The 24,910-nt window shown below is 49.8% G+C and overlaps 1 protein-coding gene across 2 annotated transcripts in view; it reads right to left on the minus strand.

Annotated features, from left to right (window-relative positions):
* Slc12a7 (solute carrier family 12 member 7) overlaps positions 1–24,910 on the minus strand; it is a 78,491-nt gene that overhangs the window by 47,834 nt on the left and 5,747 nt on the right. The window contains exon 1 of one of the 2 annotated variants that reach the window (XM_059276091.1): positions 2,085–2,270. The exons of the other annotated variant lie outside the window; for it this stretch is intronic. Within the exon in view, the coding sequence (XP_059132074.1) occupies positions 2,085–2,208 (124 nt within the window). The 5' untranslated portion in view covers positions 2,209–2,270. Of the gene's footprint in view, positions 1–2,084; positions 2,271–24,910 lie in introns of those variants that run through there. 2 annotated transcript variants of the gene reach the window in all.

Genomic DNA, 24,910 nt, shown 5'->3' on the forward strand with positions numbered 1-24,910 from the left:
CACTGGCTGGGCTCTGAAGCTTCTGTTAGAAACAGGACAAAACCCAGCAGACTTGAGAATCCAGCACATTCACCCTGTCATGTTACAGTGGCTGAATTTTCTAAAAACATCTTTATAGAAATAGGAAGTGCTCAGAGAACCAGACTGCAAGCTCTACATGAGCCCAGCCACATTACTCAAGTTCAACTCGGACCATAAAAGGATCATTAACACATACACAGGGCTGGGGATGCGGCTCAGTTGGTAGAGTGTTTGCCTAGCACGTACCAGGCCCTGGTTCAATACCAATCAGCAACATGTTTAAAAAAAAAGTGGGTGTGGCAACACACTACTGTATTACAAGCAGTTGGTAGAGGCACCAGGATCAGGAATTCAAGGTCATCTTCAGCTACAAACTGACTTTAAGGCTACATAAGACCATGTCTCAAAACAGTTAATAAATTAAAAGTGCCTGCTTATCCTCCTGTTAGCCTAAACATGTGCAGGCAGTAAGAATCCTAAGTTACTTGCTTTCCCAGAAGTTGAATCCTCAGCCCTGACTTCAGGCACCACTTGGGGGCCCTGATAGTAGAGGGGACAAAACAAAAAAAACAAAACAAAACAAAAAAAAACAAAAGGAAAATTACCTCTGGCTGAGACACTAATCATATTGGGTGTCAGCAGATGTGTAGAAATGGTTGCCTCTGGCTACTGGGCACCACAAGGGCTGTTGGGGCTCTACTCTGAGAACCACGGTGACGCTGTGAACCTTCCTTCCACACTTCCCTGACTACGGGACACTGAGTCTGGGCTTCTAGATTTGGCCTCCCTCTGAACTGGATTGTATGTGTTTAGCCAGGCAGCAGCCCTGAGACATAGCATGCTTTGTCTATGCAGAGAAAGCCTCGACAGTCCAGCACCCCATGGAAAAGGTCACTGAGCGAGAGAGATGGGCAGGTGGCTGACCTGAGCTAAGTCACTTCCTGGCCAGCATGCCTAGCCTGTGTCTGCAGACTCCTAAAAGTGTGACCAGAGGAAGCTCAGCTTTTCCTGCCTATATACTGGGCAGCAAAAGCTCTGAGGTCATATCTAAGAGTCGTCTCTTGAGAACTGCACCCTCTTCCTCCCAGATCCAGAGCCTGGAGTCTGAGTCTCCAATGGGAGACATGTGGGGCATGTGTGCTGGGAGCTGTCACCTCAACAGCCCAAGTAAAGGGCCTGTTAGGATCTAGGTCTAGAGAAGAGTCCAAACAGAGAGGAAGCAGCCAGTTCAAGGTGACTCGCCATCAGCAGAAGGGAAGCTGGGTTCTTGGCGCTAGGATGGAGAGAGATTCCTAGGCCCATCCTCACCCTGAGCAAAGTGAAAGTGCCAGAGAGCTCCGGATCCTGGGAACAAAGAGCACCAAAGAGAAGCCCGCGCTCAGAGAGCGCAGCCCCCTCCCCAGGCTTACACTGGCCTCTGTCCTTCCTCTACGATCCCAAGGGAAGTTTGGCTGGTCCAAGGTCAGAGGAGGCAGATCTGGGATCCTAGTCGGATTTATTAGACGACCGCCCTGGGCCGGCCTGGAGCAAAGCAAAACAGGCCCAGAGGAAACCCTGTGCCAGTGAGACCACCCACCCAGGGGTCTGTACCTCGAGCTCTCCCAGGTGCCACCTAGGCACCTGGGCTTTCCCTTTCCTATAGGTACCTCCAACAGCTCTGCAACTCCACCCTAGTGCCGTCAGAGTTGCCAGACCAAGTCGTTTCCGGTGCTCAAGCCTCGGTGCTCCAGACAGGCCATGCAGAGAGGTGGAGACCGCGCCCCCAGGGCTGACGGAGCAAGGCCAACAGAGGGGCTTATGCTCCCCATGAAGCCCGAGAGAGGAGCAGGGTAGTGAATTCTAGGGACAGAACGAACAGCACCAACAAACCACCAGCCCAAGAATCCTCTCCGGGTCCCGGGTCCCTCCTCTGAGCCAGGCAGGCACCGGCTGGCCCTCTTGACCCCTTCCCATCGCCCCGCTACACGCCGTGGGCCGCTGCCACCCACGAGCCAGAGCGGCCCAGCGGTGGCGGGAGGGCCCAGCCTCTGCCTTTGTCCCGCGGCAGGTGCCGCCAAGCTCACCCGACGTCGGGCAGGCGGGATCCGCGCTCTCGGGGGACTCCGGTTCCTCCGTTCGCTCAGCAGCCTCGTCCCCGGCGCCGTCGGCGCGCGCCTCCACCGGCACTACGGTAAAGTTCGTGGGCATGGCTCCGCTAGGATTCGCGGTCCGCTGCAGCCGCACGCCCCAGCTCGTTAGCTGCCGCCGGACTCCGGCGTAGGGGCGGGGTCGGCCGGGCACGCCCCGGCCACCACGTGATCTCACCTGCCCGCCCCCACGGCCCAGGAAAAGTTTGCCCGGGGCGGGGCCCGGCGGCTTCCCAAATGACCACGCCCACTCAAGGCTCCGCCCTCCTGCAACTCCGCCCACTGTAGGCCCTAGCCCCTGGCTTACCATTCCAGAACGCTGCACCCTCAAGGATTCCGCACCCACAAACCCAGTCCCTAGAGGCCACCGCCGAATGAACTGTCCACGGAAGCAGACCGCCCTCAGCACCGGGAGACTCCAGTCCCGCCCCGCAGAACCGCGTCCCCGCCCCCACACACCCCTGCTCACAACACAGGCTCCCTGCCCTCCAAGAGCGGGTCACTCACCACTTCCTCAGTTTCAGTTCTCCCATTCTCACTCCAAACGCCCGCGGGGGCTCTTTTCCCTACCGCCCCACAGATCATGGCCCCTTTCAGCCTGTCTGCAGCTCAGCATCCCTACCAGTGCTGGTGATGTGGGACCCGGCCCTGACCAGGTCAGGCTGCTAACCTAGCCCAGGGAATGAATGACCCATGGCTAGCCAGGGGGAGCTGTCCTTGGGGGCTTTGTGTACCCTGAGGTTAATTCCACCCAAGACCGTCACTGGCCTCTGGGACAAGGCTTGGCCTGCCCATGCCCAGCCTCTTTGTACCTGCAGGCAGGAGTGTCCCACGACCCAACCTGGGGAACCCTGGCAGCCCAACCTTGGAGGATGAGTTTGGCTCCAAGGAAATACTGTAAATTCCCAGGGTAGTGACAGGAAACATTGAGCAAGGAGTTCCAGAATACCAACATGGGGGAAGTCACACTTCTTCCTTTCGGGACTTTGTACGTTTTCAATGAAAGACTCGTGAAAACTGTTAGCAATCAAATACTCATCAGGGGAGAACTGAACTTAAATGTTAGGGGCAGGCTTGGGGTGTAGTTCAGTAGGATAGGGTTCCCTACCATTTCAGAGATCCTGGTATCATACCCAGCACACCCCACAAAAAGCCACAGCTTCCAGGTGCAACCAATCGCCCAGAGCAGTTTAGATGGTCAAACAGAAACACCGGCGGCGCGGTACAGCTAGAGCTGCTCCCACGTGGAACAGTACCAGCCAGGACAGCCTGGCCCAGGTCAACCAGGCACAAGGTCTGGAAGGCAGCTGCCAGGCCGGCGACCACACTGGGATGCAGGAGCTAGAGGTCTCTGCATATAGTATATGCCAATGAGAACAAAACATTTGGAAAACAACTCAGAAAAAAAAAAAAAGCCATTTCTGTGAAAGCTTGAAGGAAACATGGGCCACTCAGGGTGGCCCCTTATACAGTTAACTCCAGCTCCTGTAGGGGGAGGGATGCAGCTTGCTCGGCCACACCTGTCACCCCACCTCCCTCCAGGAGATATCCATAGTAAATAGGGAGCAGCCATCACCTGTTCCCCTAGATGAGCCGGACCTTAAGTGGAAACACTGACCTTCTCCTCAGAACATCCTTTCGTGGGGGGGGGGGGGTGTTGAATGATGAGGAGGCATTGCTGGGAGGGGATAGAAGTATCCACTCAGTTAAGAACATGCCCCCTGAGGGTGAGCCCTCAATCACCCAAAGAAGGTTTCAGGGAGTTCAGCACTGAAAATTAAAAGTGATGCCCTCTCTGAACAGTGACATTATTAGGCTCATGCCCAAAGTGAACACAAAGGGTCACCTGGAAGGATTAGAACCCTTTTGGAGTGAGCGGGCTCAGGTACAAGGACCCCCATGACAGTAGGTCAGACAGAACTCTTCTAGCCCCAGGAGCCCTCCTGGAACCCTTTTAACCTCAGCTCCCCACAAGTGACCCTCTCCAGACAGGTAACCACTTGACACTTAGCCCCCTCTCTCCCTGCCCCCCCTATTGTTTTTTAAGAGAGGGTCTCATAGCCTGGGTTGGCCTCAAATTTCAATATATTGCCAAAGATGACTTTGAATTTCTGATTGTCTTGCCTCTACCTCTCAAGTACTGGGATTACACACATGTGCAGACGTGCCCAGCTATAGTTCATTTTTCAAACGTGTTTGTCACTCAGGCCCATTTCCTGTGGCTGACTGATCACACGGCAAGGTCAATTACTGCACCCACAAGTTGAGGAACTCAGACAACACTGAGCACTGCGCCCAGGGAAACTAAGGAGGGGTGTGGAGGCACCCACTCGTGTATGCTGGGAGTTCAAGGGGCAAGGGGGCATCCACTGAGCTTGGCCGACTCACAGAAGGAGGAGCCCATGAATGGGGCAGAGTAGCCTATGAGGATGTTTTAATTCCCACTAGGTAGAGATAGAAGATGTCCATCAACCCAGTGTGCAGAGCCCCAGGACCAATGCAGCACCAGGTTTTTGTTGTTTTGTTTGTTTGTGTTTTCGAGACAGGGTTTCTCTGTGTAACAGCCCTAGCTCTCCTCTGGATCTCGCTCTGTAGACCAGTCGTCTAGCCTCGAACTCAAAGAGATCCACCTGCCTCTGCCTCCTGAGTGCTGGGACTAAAGGCGTGCGCCACCACCACCTGGCAAGCACCAAGTATTTTAACTTGAACAAAAGTGGCTCACATGGAACCAGTGGTCAGCTACCAGACCTTCCTGGAGATGTGAGGGGTATTCTGCTGATTTCAAAGGTTATAAAAAGGCAATGTAGCTGTGCTTTATAACTGTTTCAGACAGGACACAAAAGTCTGATGGGTAAATACTCAACCCGTGAAAATACATTTTTTCTTGACATAGGACCATACGTGCAGAGGTTAAAGACTGGGGAGCTCCGAGAATGTGTTGTTAAATAAAAACTACACTGTAAAATTTCTACATCTGTAACGAGATGTGCATCATAGGTTCTATTGTGCCTTCTCTCTCTCTCTCTCTCTCTCTCTCTCTCTCTCTCTCTCTCTCTCTCTCTCTCTGTGTGTGTGTGTGTGCATGCTTGTGCTGTAGGTATATACACGTACAGTGCATGTGCCAACCTCCACTGTGGGCCCTTAGGCACCTTCCACCTTTTGTCCCAGAGGGTCTGTCATTGGTTTGGAACTTTGACACACAGCCTAATCTAACTGGCCACTGAGTTCCAGGGAACCACCTGTCTCCACCCTCCACCTCCCTACAGTGCTGGGATTACAAGTATGTTGTTGGGATCTTGGTCTTTTAATAAAAAACAAAAACCCAGAGCCAGATATCGGAAAGAAAACTGAAAGATCAGAGAAGCAGAACAGACAACCACTAGTTCTTACCTCTATGAAATCCTCAGCCTAAAGAGAGTGAGTTCCTGTTTCCTCACACCTTATGTACCTTTCTTTCTCTGCCCTTCCATATTACTTCCTGGGATTAAAGGTGTGTTTGCCACCATGCCTGGCTCTGTTCCCAGTGTGGCCTTGAACTTACAGAGATCCAGACAGATCCCGAGTGATAGGATTAAAGATGTGTGCCACCACTGCCTGACTTCTATGTCTATTCTAGCGGCTTGTTCTGTTCTCTGAACCTCAGGCAAGTTTATTAGGGTACACAATATATCATCACACAAACATGAAGGAGTACTCAGATTTCAGTAAAACACTTGCAACCAGGCCATCACCCCAGTCCCTCTGAAGTGCTTTTAAAGGACAAAATCAAGAAATAAGATGCAAAGGCCTGGCTCTCCTGCCACGTTCTTCCCCAACCTAACCTCAGAGATGAGTCTGTCCTCCTCACAGGGACCAGCGAGGCCACACTGAAGCCCTGATACCCAGGTATTGCTGGGTGGTACAGAGCTCGGTGGTACAGTGCAGTGGAGCTGCTGCTGTCCCCAACCCCCAATGACATTATATCACCCACCCCCAAGCTGTTAGCTTCACACGGCACACCAGCAACATCTACTGTGACTGCTTGTCTTATAAAAGGTCCCAGGGCTTTGGTGCACATAATCACAGGCAGAAAGGAACTTCCTGCAGCCACTAGGCTTTGTCACCCACAACCTTAGGCTCTGGCACCTGAGGGTCAGCCCAGGCTGAACCCTTCCTTGGGAGGCTGTCTTCAAGGAAGACCAAGGCTATACCCTATTTCTTATAGGGCTTCCCCAAGGCACATTATTCCTGCAATGGTCAGGAACGGACCACCTAGCACTGTTCTGTGAGGAGTGAGCTAGGACAGGAGCATCCAGTCTTGGGCTCTGGTAAGGTCCATCTGCCTTCAGTTCTTTCTTCATCCTAAACCCAGTCCACTTAGACCAAAGGCATACACGGAGTGTTACCAAAGGACTATTCAATGTCGTCGTCTGGTCGCATTCTCAGATTGCACTGCCCACCCATTGACTGTTATCAGCTCAGGATCTTTCTGCTCATTTATAGATACTGGCAAATCCAGTTCACTGCTCATATACCCTCAAGCTTTGGGAGCCTGGCTGGGCAGGAGACTCCATATGTGGCCCCCAGAAGCTGACAAGGAAACCTAGCTTGCAATAAAACCAGCAGCTATCAATTGGTACAGATTTGCCATCGGTATCCCTTTGTGACCTTCAAATGTGCTCTTCACCCAGGGTAAACTAGAAAAATATTCTCCATGAAAGTCTTCACATTTTTGTTCCCCCATAGCATGGGTGGAGAAGGGAGCCCAGTGCATATGACAGCCACTGTACACATGTGGATACTATACATGTGAATACTATACATGTGGATACTATACAGGTGAATACTATACATGTGGATACTATACAGGTGGATACTATACAGGTGGCTATGGAGCAATATAAAAAAGGCCAAGACTGAGCAGCTGCTCCACAGAGGACGGCATGGCTGGGCAGTCCCTGGAGACACATGTAAGAGACTGGACCAAGTGATAATTCTACCCTGCTGTAGCAAACCCAGTCCCCAGGCTGTCAGAGGCATATGTAATGTGCAGCCACTTCGGTACATTGTATATCAGGAGCCAGGAAAGCCAATGCTCCAGAAATGCCACCTCAACAGACACCAGAAGACTAGGGGCATGTACACAACAGCCCAAACCATGGCAATATTGAACAGAGTTCTCCCAGAGTACCCACACAGTCCTGAAAGTTGGAGCCATTGCCACACATATTACAGGTGCCCTCACAACCTTGCTGAGGGTCAAAGCAGCTTGCAATTTTGTCCACCTGTGGTTTGAAGTGGAAACCCCAAACCTGAGGACACCTCCAATGCAGGGGATGGCCACATTTTGACCTGATCTGGTGGGAACAGGGGTTGTGTGCACAAAATTCAATTCAGACTGCAGAAGTGGGTTTCACTACGCTTGGACTGCCCTCAGTAAGAGAAAGGAAGTTTATCCAGTCTCGGAAAGTACATAATTATTCTCCCAGTTTCTAACCTCAAAGAGTTGCTTTATGTTGTAACCGATTCCAGAACCACCTAACCCAGTGCCCTACACCATGCCCAGGTGAACTGCCTGATAAACTGCAACTTCCACAGTTACTTGGCAATGAGAGACCTGGGTTATTTCTGACACATCCTTCTGTCAACAGAACAGGGCAAGCTAGCAAACGCTGGTTAAATCACAAAGCCGACATAGCATAGAAGAACTCAACTGGTCCCTGGTCCATGAAAAAGGTGCCTGCCCCCAAGGCCTGGATTTCTATGAGCAGAATTCCCAGACAGTGGTCTGTCCCACCCAGTGGATCTGGCCCCATGGTGGCCATCCTGCACCACGTCCAGGAAGAACCACAGTCCTATCTTCCCAGTAGCTCACAACCTCTACAGCCATATGGGTAGGGAAGAGGCCTAAATTCAATAGCCTAACATTTACTTTACCCCAGACATATTTGAGGTTCTTTAACTCCTGTGTGTGTATGTGTGTGTGTGTCTGTGTGTGTCTGTGTGTGTGTGTGTGTGTGTGTGTGTGTGATATGTATGTGTGTACAGGTTCATTTGTCTATAAGTGTGTGTGATGGAGGCCAGAGAATGACTTCAGGTTTCTTTCTTTATTGCTCTCTACCTTATTTTTTGAGACAAGATCTCACACTGACTCTGGTGCTTGTTGTTTGAGCTACACTGGCTGCCCCAGAGACCCAACTATCTCCAACCACTCCCAGCTCTGGGTTTACAGGGGCATGTACCCCATGCCCAGCTTTTACACAGGTGTGGGGATCTGAACTCAGGTCCTCATGCAAGCAAAGCCAGCACTTTGTATACTGAGCCGACTTCTCAGGCTGTGGTGGCTATTCTTGATGTCTAGTTGACTATGTCAGGAATTAACTAAAACCCAAGTGCTGGGGCTGGAGAGATGGCTCAGCGGTTAAGAGCACTGACTGTTCTTCCAGGGGTCCCGAGTTCAATTCCCAGCAACCACATGGTGGCTCACAACCATCTGTAATGAGATCTGGCGCCCTCTTCTGGCATGCAGGCAGAGCATTGTATACATAGTAAATAAATAAGTAAATCTTGAAAAAAAAAAAAAACCCAAGTGCTGGGTACACCAGTGAGGAGGGACTTTTTTTTAATTAAATTGTTTGATGTGAGAAGACTCACTTTTAATCTGGATCTTTTGAGGTGGGAAGATACACCTTTAATGTGGGCCATACATTCTGCTGACATGACAGCCTATATGAGGGACACAGAAGAACGAAACTTGTTCTTTTCGCCTGCTTGATCTTGCTGGCCAAGTTTGTTCACTGGCATTAGAGCCTACTTCTTCAGGATTCTGGATACTGAAGACCATCTGGGACATCCAGCCTCATGGACTGAACAACTACTGGACTTTGGACATTGCATTGGTAGACAGCCACTGTTGGACTAGCTGGACCACAGCCTACAAGCCACTCTTAACAAATCCCATATATGGCAGGCGATGGTAGTGTATGCCTTTAGTTCCAGCACTTGGGAGGCAGAGGCAGGCAGATCTCTGTGAGTTCAAGGCCAGCCTGGTCTACAGAGTAAATTTCAGAACAGCTAGGGATGTTACATAGAAAAACCCTGTCTCGAAAAACCAAAAACAAATCCCACATATGTGATATATATTCTGTAAGTTCTGTTCCTCTAGGGAACCCTGACTAATACACAGCCTAAGCCCTTTTTGTACATAGCCCCAAATAACCCTGGAAGAGAGAACAAACATCTATAGGCACAGTACTAATATAATGCCTATTCTGTGGGTCTCAGGGTGGCCAAGTCACTTGCTCAAGGTCACACATCCAGCAGAAGGATGTCAGGGTCAGATAAGGAAACAAGTTCTAGGAGCCTGGAGTGAATGGAAGGGCCAGGAAGCCTCTGCCCATCGGTGCCCTGCCCAGGCCCCATGGGACACATGCCCAGGCTGCCCTCAGGAACCGAGGAGGTTCTTCTGGGAAAAAGCAGTTAGATGCACATCCCAGCCTCAGAATAGATATGCGCTCTGGCATCCAATGACTTGTGAGTGGTGGAATGCCTACAAGGTAAGTGTGGCTCCCGAATGACAGGTTGAGTCTCATACCACCCTCCTCAGCCCAGCAGCCCACTCCTAAGTCACAGCTCCCGAATGGCATCACAGCTGTGGCTGTGCACACAGTAGGATAAGTGTCTCTCTGTCTCAGCTCTTTCCCCCATGGTGCTCTTCTCCCCTCTACCCCAGCATGCTCTAGACTTGGTGTTTCTGACATGAAGCTGCATCAACTTGCTCATTCTCCTTCCGGCTGACTGAAGACCAGGACATGATGGCCGTCTGACCAAGTCAGGCCCCTCCCCTTGTGGACTGTTCAAGGCCAAGGAGACTTTGGAGGTGAGACTTACAAACCCACTCGGTGTCAGAATCCTGGCTGACATCCACCCAAGTTGAAAATTCCTCCTTGCAGGGTAGCTGTGGCCATGGAGATGTCACATGAAAACAGCTGGCCACAGGCCACTGTCCCTCTGGCTGTTGCTGGCACCTTGTGGGTGACTGTTGAAAACATCTACTCTGAGCTGGCAAGATGGCTTGGTGGGTAAAGGCACTTACCACTCAAGCCTGATTACCTGAGTTTGATCCTCGAGACCCAAGTAAAGGTAGGAGAGAATAAGGTCTACAGAGTTGCCTCTGACCTCCACATACATGCCATGGCACATCCCTGCCCCACATCACTCATACATACTAATGAATAAAAAAGAAAAAAAATTTAATCTAGTTATTTTATTGCTTTTTCCTGGTTTGGGGGTGGGGGGGGCTTGGTTTTCTGAGGAGGTGTTTGTTTGCTTGCTTATTTTGAAACAGAGTCTTGATGCATAGTCCTCATTGGCCTGGCACTCCCTACATAGACCAGGCTAGCCTCTGAACTTACTTCAACCCCCTGCTTCTGACTCCCAAGTGCAGGTATTACAGGCATGTACCTCCACACACAGCTTTGATTTTCCTTTTTAAAAGAATTTACTCTGTTTACTTGCAAAAAAAAAAGTAAAAACCATAAATATTAACCTCATAACCATAGGACACAGTTCTGTGCCCTGAAACACTTCCCACAGCGATACAGCATCACCATGACCCATCTCCAGCACTTTCTCCTCTTCCCCAACTGCAACTCTGTCCCCAGGAAGCACCAGCTCCCCAGCCCCTGACCCTCCATTCTTCCGGTCTATGAGTACAGTGGCTCTAGAGACATTGCGTGAGTGGAGTCACACATTTGTCCTTTTGTGACTGGCTTGAATCACTGAGCACAATGTCCTCGAGGCTCATCCATGGTGTGTCAGAATGTCCTTCCCTTTCAGATCCAGGAACATCCCACCATCCCACCATGTGATGGACGGTGCCTTGCTTACCTGATGGGCACTAGAGTTCTTTCCACCTCTTAGCTATTGTGAGTAATTTTCTCCTGTGTAATGAGTTCCCCCAATGAGTGGAACAGTTCCTGGCTATATATCTAAGTAGAATAAAAGTAGTTAAAGGGTCCCACAGCTTTTGTAGAGAACCACATATTCACATACAATCTATCTGGGAAAAACAAGACGTGGCATGGCAGGGTCTGTCTGGTAGGGCTAGAGGATGACTTCCTGCCCTGCCTAAACCAAGCATATTTTGTAACCCGGGCAGCACTACCCAGACAAAAATACTTCACAATCCTTTAAGTTAACCAGATATCACTGCCCAGAGATAAGCAGGCTACCTCCCAGCATGATTTCTGTCCTATTATTAATCTAGCACTGATAAGCTAACAGGCCTGTGCCAAAGGTCATTCTTTGGTTGCAGGCAGGTGGAGATGGCCAGTCTTACAAACTCTTGGGTTCTGTTGATGCTGTACAGAAAAACACCTCAGCAAGCAGAGCAGAAACTACTGCAGAGCCTCAGCCCCCTGGAGGGGCCATGGACGCTAACCCTTTCACCCTGGGGCTCAGACATCTTGCAGTGCAGCCCTTCTGGGAAATACTACCAGCCCCTCAAAACCCAGAGGATCCACTGCTGGATCCCAGAAGGAGGACTTCCAGAAAATGAGTAAAACTGTCCAGCCAGGTTTTGCACCCTGAGGGGCAGCCACTCAGCAAGGCCACAGGGAAGCTGAAGACTGAGGCACTTGGGTGGACCCTCCCCCATTGGCTGGGGAATACTCAACCTCTGAGCATTTCTATGTGCCAGGGGGACCTACATGCACATTGATAAGGCAGTAGACACTTGCCAAACTGACTGGATTCTCATCTTCTCATGCTTTCAAGTTCAAATTTTGCTTTAAAGACTAAACTAAAATCTACCTCTTTGCCCCAATCCCTGTCTTCTATTTCATTAAAAGATGAGAAAAAGAGAAATATGTTTGCCTAGCAGTTTCTGACGTAGATAACTCTCTTGGCTTCATCATCTTATTCAAACTTTAAATATTTGGCTTATGTCCCATGACAGACGAGTCAGACAAACATACTGTATGCCATCAAGAGTGAACTTCTTTGTGTAAATAGTGCAAGTCATTAATTTCTATTTCCTCGGGGCATGAGTTAAAAATACATTTTGAAAATGAGCTTTGATTGCTATTGAAGTACATGAGCATCACATGGCCCTCACAACTCTAAACTCAGTATACCAGGTCAGCCTCCCCGAAGGCACAGCTAGATCCTTTCTACTAGACAAACGGCACAGTCCAAAAATGTTTAATAGCAGGATATGGATGAGTCCAGAGACCAGAAAAAAAAAAAAAATCTCTCTAGAGGCAAGGCTAGAGTGCAGAGCACTTGATAGATGCTTGAAGCTCTGAGTTCAATACCTAACCCTAACATAGGGAGAGGAGAGGAGGGGAAGGGAGGGGAGAGGAGAGGAGGGGAGGGGAGGGGAGAAGAGGGGAGGGAGGGGGAGGGGAGGGGAGGGGAGGGGAGGGGAGGGGGAAGAGAAAGGGAAGGAGGAAGTGGAGAGAGAGATCACAGTCACCAAGTAGAGGTTAGTTCAATTAACTGGTACATGCAGCTAGGATTGTGAATGTTTTACCATAGGGGTGGTGCATGTTTGAGGAGATAGATACAGATATGTTCACACTGATTTACAAATCTCTCTCTCTCTCTCCACACACATACACACACACACACACACACACACACACACACACACACACACAATATCAAACGTTAACTTTGTGTTTTTAGGTATCAGTTAATTGAACTTCATTTTAAAAAGAACAAAAGCTAAAATATTTTTAACCTCATCTCTGGCCATGGCAGAATTCTTATTTTTGGCGGCCAAAGGAAGGGTGGACCCAGGAGCCTGGGGTGTCTCCTACCTAAATTACCACTCAGCAAATGTCTCCTTGAAGTTGAAGGCAGAATCAAGACATCTCCAAACCCATAAAACCAAAGGGTGCATCCAGGCAGAAGGCCTGGTCCTGAGAAAGTTCAGAAACACAGATCAATGATGTGGGGGCCATGAAGGTAAATCTAATCTACTGCCTTGACTTGGCAGCAAGGGCTGTGTGGAACAGAGTCCAAAAACATACATGCCCGTGGGGTAGGGCTGTAATTTGTAAGAGCACAGAGGTCTCAGGTGTAAATGGCCTTAATTACAAGCTCTCTGAGCAAGTCACCGGCAGCTGTTTCAAGAAAACCTATGGCCACATTCTAAGAATGTGATTCCTACTTACAAAAATTGCTCTTCTGAGAGAAGAATATACTTCGGTCATAGAACAATTCCCTGGCATATGCCTAGGTTCAATCCCTAGTATTGAAGCAAACAAATAAATACTGTTTGTTCAATCCCAAAGGAGGCAAAAGAAACATACCCTGGTATACACTGCAGGGGCTGCAGACCCAAGAGAATAATGGATAATTTGCCAGGAGAAGTTAGAGATTTCAAAACACTAGGCTTGGTCAACACTGGGCTTGGTAACTGATAAAAACACTGGACAGAACAAAACCAGATTAAGACAAGAGAAGATGGGATAAGCTGGATAAGAGCACCTCTCACTCCCCCATGCTACCCTTCCACTGTGGCTTCTCACCTCCATTAGCATGGGAACAAAAGAGAATATGACCTCTGTTCACAGAGGAATGAGCAGAAAGTCAGCCACAGAAAGACCACAAGAAAATTGTTAAAGCCTTGAGGATTTATGCAACACATTCCAAAGACCTGATGTCTTAAAGGAGTCACAGCTGAAATCCAACACTATCTTTTCCCCAGGGTGGGAGTCGGGGAGTTCCCTCCTTGTGGAGCTAGCGATGATTATAAAGACAATGTGTGTGTGTGTGTGTGTGTGTGTGTGTGTGTGTGTGTGTGTGTGTGTGAAACTGTGTGTCTAGAAAGCCATGTGGAAATCCGGCCCAGGTGCCTTGCTGCTGCACACACCAGCTCTCACTTCCCTATGCTACCTAACCACAGTGGGTTCTATAGCCTGGGAATCATAGGGAATGTGACTTGATCCCAGAGGAACGGATCTTGATGGGAAAGAAACTGCCTCTTTGTAAATGTTAAGTTGAGTTGAGGTGATGCTGTGGGTGGAGTGGCAATAATTCCATGCCTAGCGTCCTCATAGGGAAAGATCTGAAGATTCTGAGGAGAGATACAGGAAGAACCCATGGGAGATGACAAAGACCCTACTCAGCACACAGCCTTCCAGACCACTGTCCTGTGTCCTTCCTTCCCACTCTATAAAATCCCCAAGTACCCTCAGACAGAGCATTGAGAGTGATGGGCTCCCTATTTTCTAGGGGCCAGACCTCAAATAAATCTGATTTCCCTTCCAGCTCACATTTCTTGAATATTGACTTTTGAGTGGTGAGAAGTGGAAGTGAATCCAGTAACAACATTTACCATCCTGGCAGAAATGAAGATATTTGAGACGTTTGTGCCCCTCCCTGTGGCTATCCAACTATTGAAACTATGGACCCCCAAGAAATTGGAATTTTTCTCAGGAATCTCATGTTGGAAAAAGGAAAAGGTTGAATGAAGCCTAGTGCTACCCAGAGGGAGAGCCTATCTCCAGGAACGAGATGTCTAACAGTTCTGACGAGATGTCCTTGCAGGACAGTCTGGAGCTGAGACAGTGGTGATGGGTGGAACACCTCCAGGAGCGGAATTGCTTAGTTGTGCATTCAGATCTTGTCTTCTATTTAAACCTAAACTTCACATCAATTCCTCATGGAGACTGGGTCAGGAGAATCACTGTAACACGAATCTTAAAAGGTCTTATTAAAAAAAAAAACCCAGAGCCAGGAATTGGGGTGAAAGCTGAAAGATCAGAGAAACAGAACAAGCCAACCAGAGACTTCCTGTTTACTCACACCTTATATACTTTTCTGTGCCCGGCCATCTTCCTTCCTTCCTGGTGCTGGGATTAAAGGCGTGTGCCACCACACCTGGCTCTGTTCCCAGTGTGGCCTTGAACTCACAGAGATCCGAATGGATCTCTGCCTCCCGAATGCTAGGATGAAAGGCGTGTGCTACCACTCACTGCCTGACCTCTGTGTTTAATATAGTGGCTGGCTTTGTCCTCCGATCCCCAGGAAAGCTTTATTGGGGTACAAAATATATCACCACAAATCACTGCTTCTCTTTGTTCCTCTTCCAAATGTAGCCGTACTGAATAAACCTTTTTCTGCTTCTCACTATGACTTGTTTATTTAATTGGCCCATTGAGGACAGGTGACTGAGACTAGAGTGACCCAGGCTCTGACTCACAACTCCAGTCACAACACAACCACACTCACTACATCCAGATCATTTTTTTAAAAGAACATTAGTTCTTAAAACTAATTTTTTAAAAAAATTTAAGAACTTCATCCATCATCGAGAAACTGACGGGCTAAGAGAACCCCAGTGAGGTGTAGCATATTTGTACGACCATTGGCTAGTGCCTGTGAAGTATGCACACTGTTTGTGCCACCATGTGTGTGCACATGTGCTGCTTTTAGTGCCCATCTGCTCCTGAAGCACCTATCAGGAATAGCTGGAGGTGGACATCTTCTGTAACTAGAGTCTTTGGGGAAACAGGCTGAGCTGTGGCCCTGAGGAGTCCAGGTCCTGCTGAAACCAGGTTCTACAGCCCCTACAGAACTATACACTTAGACTTGACCCTTTTTAAATGTCATATAATGAAGCCTCATAAAATACCTCTGGAAAAGGGGCACAGACATCCTGACTAAAATCTACCCGGAGCAGCCTACGTTTCTCCCCACGGTAGCAGAATCTGCTGCACGGAGAGCACCCACCACATTGCCTCCTCCCCTCAGGCCTGTCCTAGACTGGGCACAACTGCACACCGGCTTCCACAGACACACAAGGAGCCTCAGAGCCACCCTGGCTGCCTTCCCATCCCTGCAGTGCTCCGGGGCTTCATCTGTCACACTTTCTGTCTGTCACACTTTCATCTGTCACACTTTTCTGTGGCATGGCTGATCCCCATTACCTGCTCTAGCTCTGCTTTACTCTCCCCACAGCCCGCACACTCCTGTCACTCTGGCAGGGCTTGGGTAGGATCCTAAGGTGCCAAATCTGATGGCCACACACAGCACTTTTCAGTGAAGGCAGTACCCTTGCAAGTCATGGTAACACCTGGCACCCAGAGTTTGCTGTTCCTTGAACATGGTTGTGTCTTCCCCCAAAGTGTCTCTCATAGTCACAACTGCCACTGAGGCTGGCTCCTTATCCATCCTTGTAGGCTGGCCTGAGTGCAGGAAGTGCTACCTCACATTCTGAGCGAAGCCTAGGATGCGCTGGTGACATGTCTCCCCCTCTTTCTGGGGCAGAGAGTCTTATGGAGCATCACAGACCCAGGGCACAGGGGACCACAAGAAATCTGCTGGGACTCAGTCTCAAGGGGACCAGAGATACTTTCAGTGCTCCCCTGATACAAGGTCACCTTTTTGCCCTTTCCATCCTCCCCATGGGATCCCTAGGGGATGGGAAAACATGGGCCAGTTGCCTGCCCAGAATATGGCTGGCAGCTCTAGGCAGGGCTTTAGTCACACAAATAAACCCAAGAAATCTCAGGAGCCACCCACTGTTTCAGGAAGGAGGCTGCCGCTCCACTCTGCTGGATATAATTTCTGGACATGATTAAACAGGAAGGAAATAAAAGACTCTGGCCGAGATTACATTCAGGAGCACCGTGGAGCCTAGCTCTCCAGGCTCTACATCGCCCACTGCTAGAACTAGTGATTAACCACACCTGCTGTTGTCAGAGGCCAGGGCTAGGCTCTGCCATTGTCACGCCTGGGTTTGGGGTCAGGCACAAAGCACGTCAGCACCAGCAGGGCTGCAGAGACCCTTTCTGTATTTCCCCCTAAGCAAGACAGTGTAAGCTCTCACACAGGCATGGGCGTTACTGCCTTGGCTTTATTTCTAGATGTGGGTCAGAACTCACACTGACCCTGGGTGTGGTGGTGCACACCCTTTCGAGGTGGATATAAGAGGATCAGAAGTTTAAGGCTAGCCTTGGCTACCTAATGAGTTTAAAAAGCCAGCCTAGGCTATGAGACCTTGCCGCAAACAAATCCTAAAACTGCTCTTGTTTATTTTATCTATGAGTGACTTTCCTGCTATTCCACTGAGATGGTAACCCTGAACCCTCCAGTATCTCCCAGAAACCAAGGCACATGCTTGTGCCTATGACTCATGGAACCCTACCTGCAAGATTCCCCCTCCCACTTCCTGCCTCAGCACCTGAGCAGTAGCTTCTGAGCTGTAGGAGGAGCAGATTGACCCCCTGGAGCCTGACACAGGAGGAAGGGACTGGGCTTTATTTCCTCTTCTGCTTGGTTAGAGCTTGTGGAAGGTGGAGGAGGGGCTCTGGCTTTCCCAGATGCAAGGAGACCTTGCAAGAGCTCCAGGGAAAACCAGGAGAGCTAGATGCTCAGGGAGGGACTCCTTTTTAGGATTTGCAAAGCAAACAAATGGAGGAAGGCCCCCTGGGACTCGGGCCACTCCAAGCTTCAGACACACTTCCATGGCCCACAGCTGTCCTTGCCCAATGTCTACCCTCCTCAGACCACCTGTTGCCCCTACCCAGTGACCTTCTTCCTCAGCAGCCCCTCCTATCCCGGTGGCAGGGGAGGAGTTCCACTAGTAGACAGTGGCTCTGTTTCCCAAAGATTAGAGGCTGCAGGACCATGCTAATGGAAGGGGCACCCAGCTGTGTCCCCTCTGGGTTACTGGCCCGATCCTGAGTGCTTCTGCAGCTCTGTGCTCCTGTTTCATGGGTGCTTCTGGAGCAGCCGTCCAGCAAAACATTTACCTGAGCGGGGTTTAAATCCACTGGAGATCATTACGCACAAGATACATGGACATACGGCCAACCAGCCCCTTTCCAGCCAAGTGAACTCCACCTCCACAACCAAGAGTTGCCCACCAGAGGCTTCACTGGCATTAGCTCTTCCACTACAACAGCCCCTGCTCCAATAAGAAAAGGGAACATCCAGCTACCCGATCAGCCTGCATATAGTGAAGCTGCATTCTGAACTGAACTCATAAACATGCTTTGCCTTTGTATTAGTCATGGTTCCCTATCTATCTATCTATCTATCTATCTATCTATCTATCTATCTATCTATCTAATGTTTATTTATGGATTTACCAGAATAGCTTACAGGCAGTGGTCCAGCTAGTCTGTCTGTCTATCTATCTATCTATCTATCTATCTATCTATCTATCTATCTATCTAATGTTTATTTATGGATTTACCAGAGTAGCTTACAAGCAGTGGTCCAGCTAGTCCAACAATGGCTGTCTACCAACAAAAAAATCCTAGAATCCAGTAGTGGTTAAGTCCACAAGGCTGGATATCTCAGATTGTCTTCAATATATGCTGGGATCCAAAGAAGTAGGCTCTATTCCAGTGAAGGAATGAACTTTCAAGAGTGAGAGCAGACAGGCAAAGAGGGAGCATTTCCTTCTTCCATGTCCTTATATAGGCTGCCACCAGTGTGGTCCAGATTTAAGATGGATTTTCCCACCTCAAAATATCTGGATTTAGGGTGGGTCTTCCCAATTCAAATTATTTAATTAAGAAAAAAATCCCTCACAGGTGTACTCAGCTGCTTCGGTTTTAGTTAATTCCAGGTGTAGTCAAATTGACAACCAAGAATAATCACCATGGTCTTCAAGTAAACTTTTGAGAGAAGAACACAGTCATCTGCCTTAGCCTCTTTACGCTGTAAGACACCCTGGACTGTGTAACTCATGAAGGGCAGACATTTCTTGCAGCCCTGGAAGGTCTGCTGATGGCCAGCCTCCTGGCTCACAGAGGCCATTGTCAAAGCATGTCACATCCCGGGAAGGTCCAACAGCCTGACTCTCTGTTGACTTCCCCAGGTCCCACCTCTTAAGACTGCAGCTTTAGGGGTTAGGGACAGCATACGAATGGGGGCTGACACAGACACTGACTAAAGGTCCCTCCGCTAGGGCAAGGCTAGGACTCCTGTTCATATCACATCTGTATCTCTGCTGGGCACCCAGCTGTTGTCCCCTCTGGTTTACTGGCCTGATCCCGAGTGCTTCTGCAGCTCTGTGCTCCTGTTTCATGACAGTTACCTGATGTCACCATCAGGAAATCAGGGTGCTTCTGAAGCAGCCGTCCAGCAAAACCTTTACCTGAACTGAGTTTAAAGCCACAGCTAAGCTTCCAAGTTAAGCTCTTACCAAACATGAGCAAAGTGCAGGATGTCACCGATTAATATAGAATTCAGGCAGGGTCATGAAGGGAACATTTCACCCACCCAGAGTTCCACTGAGGACTACCCTCACTTCCTTCAGGAAATCTGGATTTGCAAATATTGGTGACATTCCTGAGGTAAGGTCTAAGAGGGGGCTAATTAGGACTGCATGGTTGAAGGTGTCCCATGCAGCAGAATCGAGAGAGGCTTTGATGGACCAATGGAAAGAGTGACACACCTGGGTACCCACCTCTGCTCCCCTCTGAGCAAATGTCCTGGCCATTGAGTACTCCCTTGGCTGCTCTGTTCTGGTCACTGAATTTCTGGCTTAGGTCCAGTTTCTGGAGGCTCCATGAGTTATCCTCTCCATGCCACGCTGCTGTCCACTCCTGCTAGGTTACCATGCTTATCTCTCCTGGGAATGCTTCATACAGGGCCTCCAAGAAGTCCCAGAGAATAAGGGCACTACCCCAGTGGGCCAGAGCTTAGATGCTCAGGCTCTGTGGAGACAGGATGTATTTTTCAGCCTGAGCTAGGCATGCAGAGCAGCCATACATGGGAGACTGTGGAGGATACAGTGACAGAAGCGATAATGGGGGTGCCATGATGGCCCTTCAAGGCAAGGACAGCAGTACGCACATTCCCCAGAGCAGGCACACCCCAGAAACGTATCTCAGACCTCCCCACAACATGGGCACCCTGCTGCAAGACAGGCAACTCTCTGGGTAGCTGTCCCTGGCAACTTTCTACAAGGCTGCCATGCCTCCCTTATCCTTTTATATCCCCAATCTTTTGCAGCACGTTGGCTTTCTTTAGATTCAGATCCCAGGACCTCTCATGAACTCAGTAAGCCCCCTCCCATTCAATATTCAGTTCTTGAAGAGATCGGTCTAAAAAGACAGAGGCCAATCTGTCCCCAGGAGGTCCAAGTCCAGTGTGCATTCCTGAGCAGAGTCAGACACACCTTGACAACCGCTCGGCAGCAGTAGTCTCCCCACTGTCTCCCTGGAACGCTTTCCCTCCCTGCAAAAGCCTTTTGTGGCTCTGAGTTGCCCAAGACTGAGCCGTGAGGAAGCCACTGCCTTCTCAGGACTGCTGCCCTTCCTTAAATAAGACTCCTTCCTACCAATGTTCAGCATCCCTGGGACTTGGCATTTGAGCAGTCGGCGGCCTGGAACTTTACCCTGATAACACCAGGTCTTCTATAAGCACAACTGGATGGCTTCACATACAGGTGACCCTCTCGTAGTTCTGACCACTAGAGCTGCAGCCTGGCTCACGGTCTCTCCAAACATGAGGAGACCTTGAGCAGCAGCAGGTCCCCTGTGGGAGCCCCTCTGGTCCTATAACCCAGGCTACCCCCACCTCTGGGGATGGCATTCCTTAGCCTTTGCTGGTGCCCGGCAGGGCTTCCCTAGGAGGGACACTGGCTAGTGACACAGTGGCCACACCATGCCTGAATGGAAAGGCAGTTCCCAAGCGGCACGGAACACTCTCAGTCAATGCCATGTGACTAAGTATGTCCTCAAAAAGGCATAGCTGGCAGAGACCAGGTCTAGGAAGACAGCATTTCCCACCTTGGCCTTGGGAAGCCTAGTAAGATTTGTTTCCTCTGAGGCTAGAACCACAACGCAGTAACAGTGCCACACAAGTCCCCTCGACAACTGGCTGACCAAGGGTCTCTGGGAACATGTGCCCATAAGGAAAGGGTCAGAGTGACCTTAGTGCTAGTTGTCAGAAATTGACTCAGTTGTATTTCCTGTGAGTGTCCACAGGAGTCTTGCTTGACCCATTGGGTGGCTATACTCCACTTCTACACCCTGTATCCATCCATGGAGGGCCCGGGTGTCTCAGAAAATGAGTCACTGTAAGTTAGGCCTGTTGGGGAGCCTACTTGCCCAAGAAGACCTCTGTGGTCACAGATACTAGAATATGCCAGAATGTTCAGCATGTGTCCTGCCTGTACCCCTGCATCTAGAGCATCCTCAAACCACAGCACATGGGAGGCATGGAACTGAGACTATACCAGTTGAGCCCTGCTATTGCCCAGAATACTCCAGCACATGTTGACCATGGATCCACATTACCTCTGCATCTGTTAAGAGTCTCCCACAGGAGCCCATCCTGTTCTCAGGAGTCCCTTGTGAAATGCTATGTTTAGTGGCAGCAGGCTGAGGATCAGTATCTCACAGTCCAGGCTGCATGCACAAGTAGTGGGAGCTGCAGAGGTGTGCTGGGCTGGATAGGCACAAAGAACATGTCTTGGGCATGTCTGTCTGTAAGCCAGTGTGGTAGGGGACTGTTCCTGGGAAGACATAGGTCTCTCTTGTGCTAGAAGCTGGAGGAGACCCAAGCCTACAGGATCCGTAATTCCTGCCCACACCAGTGCAGGTCCAACCCTTAGCTAGCTTATCCCAGGTAAAGGAGGACATCAGGTCTCTAAGGTTCCAGGCTGGTTGTGACTGTCGGCACTCCAGGAGTGTCTGAGTCCTGATGCCCACTAACTCCCAGGCCTGATTGACGGACACAGGTGGACTGCAGGAGATGGCAGACAGTGCTTTAACTTGGAGCTGCTGGTACTTGCTGTTCACTTTACACTGCTTTCCCGATTCCCCTTAGGGAGCACTTTTCTGTAAACAGGGAGATGAAGGCCCTGCAGTACCGGGGGCGTTGGTTTGCCCAGGAACATGGGATGTCCCAGCCCTAGGCTATCTAGTCCAGAGGGACAAGAAAGCTGTAGTTGCCAAGCAACGAGATGGAGGCATCAGAGGAGTGTAGGGCCCCAGGGAGGGCGCAGGTGGCCAGCAGAGGGGGTGCAGCAGAGCCAGGCAGAGATGGCTTCAGGGGACTCCCTGGTAAGCAATGACAAACACCTGGCCCAGAGGGACAGTTGGGTGCTCGCCATGTGGGCTTACCGTGATCTCCTAGTGGACAACAGTGGGAAGGCTGATGATAAGGAGCTAAATGGGGGACACAGGCACAAGAGCCATGAGTCTGCAGGCTCTGAGAGGCTGAGAAGGGCTGGTGTCCCTGAGGCCTTTCTCTTTGGTTTGCTGATGGCCCTAAAACTCCATATCCTCACTTATTCCCTCTTTTGGTAAGGTCACAGTTCTATCAGACCCTCTGATTTCCTCCTTAATGGCTCTCTTCTGGTCACAGTTCTATCAGACCCTCCGATTTCCTCCTTAATGGCTCTCTTCTGGACATTTCCTTGGAGGCAAAGGCTTTAACCTACGCATCGGTCCACAACAGGATGTGTCATTTAAGAACTTATACCGATTTTCTAAGGTGTCCCCCCCAGCACTGTAGTCTTGTTGCCCCACCCAGGGCTCTTTGTCGACTCCTGAGCTCCAGGCGGTGTGGCAGCCCCAGACACCCATGCATACACCCTTGGATGCCTGTCATAGACTTTCCTCAGTCTACCCAGCAAACCCAGCACTACAGTAGGGTCTTAGCACTAGCAAAATCCCAGCCCAGAATGACCCAAGGGGCACCTAGGCCCAGCCCAGTTCCTGGACTCACACAGTCTGCACACCTTCCTCAGCTGCTCTTTCACCTACTCCACCTCTCCCCGAGGCAAGAAGGACCTGAACACTGCCTTGTGCAGGCTCATCTAACATGGTCTTAAGCTGAAGCTCAGAGCCAGGGAAGAACTCAAAAGCAGAGTTTCTAGAAAGGCACCTAGAAACACCCAGCATCCACCAGCGAGTGGAGAGTGACTGAGTCTACCTCAGCCCACCACTGGGGCCCCTGACACAGAAGTGACTTCAGTGAGGAAAGCCTCTCTGCTGGCATCCCATAGACAAAATTCCGAGTAGCCAAGCCTTCCTCATCCATCATTCTTGATCAGCTCTGAGTGGAAAAAGAGGCACTCTCTGTTCTCACGGTGCAGAGGCCTACACATCTGAATGAAAATGAGATGCTAAAGCCAGGCACTGTCTGTCGGAAGGAGCAGACGCAGCAGCTCTGTATGGTTTACTGAGTGTACGTTCATCATCTGGTCCTTGCTTGCAGATTCACAGGCCTCCAGGTGGGACTTCCAAGAATCACAGAGGAGACAGCCATGTATGCAAAGCAACCAAGGACAAAACAGCCAGCATGCAATGTCCTGGTCACAGCCCTTTTTCCTAATTTCATCACATCACTATGGCAGACCAATTTGTTCAATCACTTAACACTGACTACGCAATACAGAGCAGGGAGGTGTGACTGGTTAGGAATACCTGTGGAGACAAGCTTACTCTCAACTCTGTCACCTCCCAGGATGAGGCTGGGACCCCAGGCTCACCACTTTACAGCACCAGGCCCCTCCCCATGCAATCCACACCGTTGTGCTGTGCTGGCCACAGGACCACAGGCCACCTGACAGCCTGCTGGGGACATGGAGTTTGCCCCTTCACTTGGAGACTCACACAGTGGAAAGCTGGTTTCACCGGTACCAGAGAATGCTGAGTCATGGCAGTTCAGAAGGACGGGAGAAACTGAGGCTTGGCCTCACTATGGGTCACAAGGGAGAGTGGGTATCAACTGTGTTTGTTTTCCTTTTCTGTTGTGATTTGAGACAGAGTTTCACTCTAAGCCAGGCTGGAACTTACCATCCTTCTGTCTCTACCCCTTGGTAATGAGATTATAGGCATGCCCAGCCACTTGCTTTCGTAAATTCTATCTGGTTGGGCTTATAATTAGTTGTTGTTGTTTTGTCTTTATTGTTTATATTAGACAGGGTCTCATTCTGTGGCCTAGGCCATCTTGGAACACACTATGCCGCCCAAGCTGACTTCAAATTCTTGAAAATCCTTCTGCCTCGGCTTCCTGAGTGCGGAGATTACCGGCATGGGAGGGTACACTAAGTATAATGATCTGCCTTTAAAATTAGAAGGAAAACACAAAGCAAATAAAAGGATTTCTGAGCAGAAAATAACTCCTGATACACTGTATAGGGCTTCCAATACAGCAAAGATAGCTCCCCTGCCTGTGCACACAGGTGTGTGTGTGTGTGTGTGTGTGTGTGTGTGTGTGTGTGTACATGACGTACATGACATATGCATACCCCCCAACCCCACCCTTGGCCCCTACAGGACCACAGTTACAGGTAATAGGATGTAATTTGCAACAGGAAGATCCCTAGACAAAAATAACTGTTTAAAGAATGTCTTGCTGTGAGTAATTTAGATGATAAAGGACTCCTCTGAGAACAACTGCCTTGGTGTAAATTGATTTAATCAGACTGATATCCCTCCTATCTCCCTGAGAATGCTCTTACCTCCAGGAAGGGAGAACAGGGAAGATGTAGTTTTCCTGGGCCTCTACTTCCTGTTTGTATCTTCTTTCCTGGTGCGTGCGTGCGTGCGTGCGTGCGTGCGTGATAAAATATACATTTTAGGGCTGGAAAGATGGCTCAGTGGTTAAGAGCACTTACTGCTTGCACCCACATCAGGCAGTTCACAAGTGTCTGTAACTCCAGCTCCAGGGGATCTGACACCCTCTCTGGCTTCCAAAAGCACCTGTATACATGTGGTGTATGTATTTGTTTTCCAGCTGCCTAGTCCTTCTGCTCGTCATGAGGTGTGAAGGATCGAACCCAGGGCCTTTTCTAGGCA

Source organism: Peromyscus eremicus, chromosome 11 (genome assembly GCF_949786415.1).
Source record: "Peromyscus eremicus chromosome 11, PerEre_H2_v1, whole genome shotgun sequence".
In the NCBI taxonomy this organism is placed as follows: domain Eukaryota; kingdom Metazoa; phylum Chordata; class Mammalia; order Rodentia; family Cricetidae; genus Peromyscus; species Peromyscus eremicus.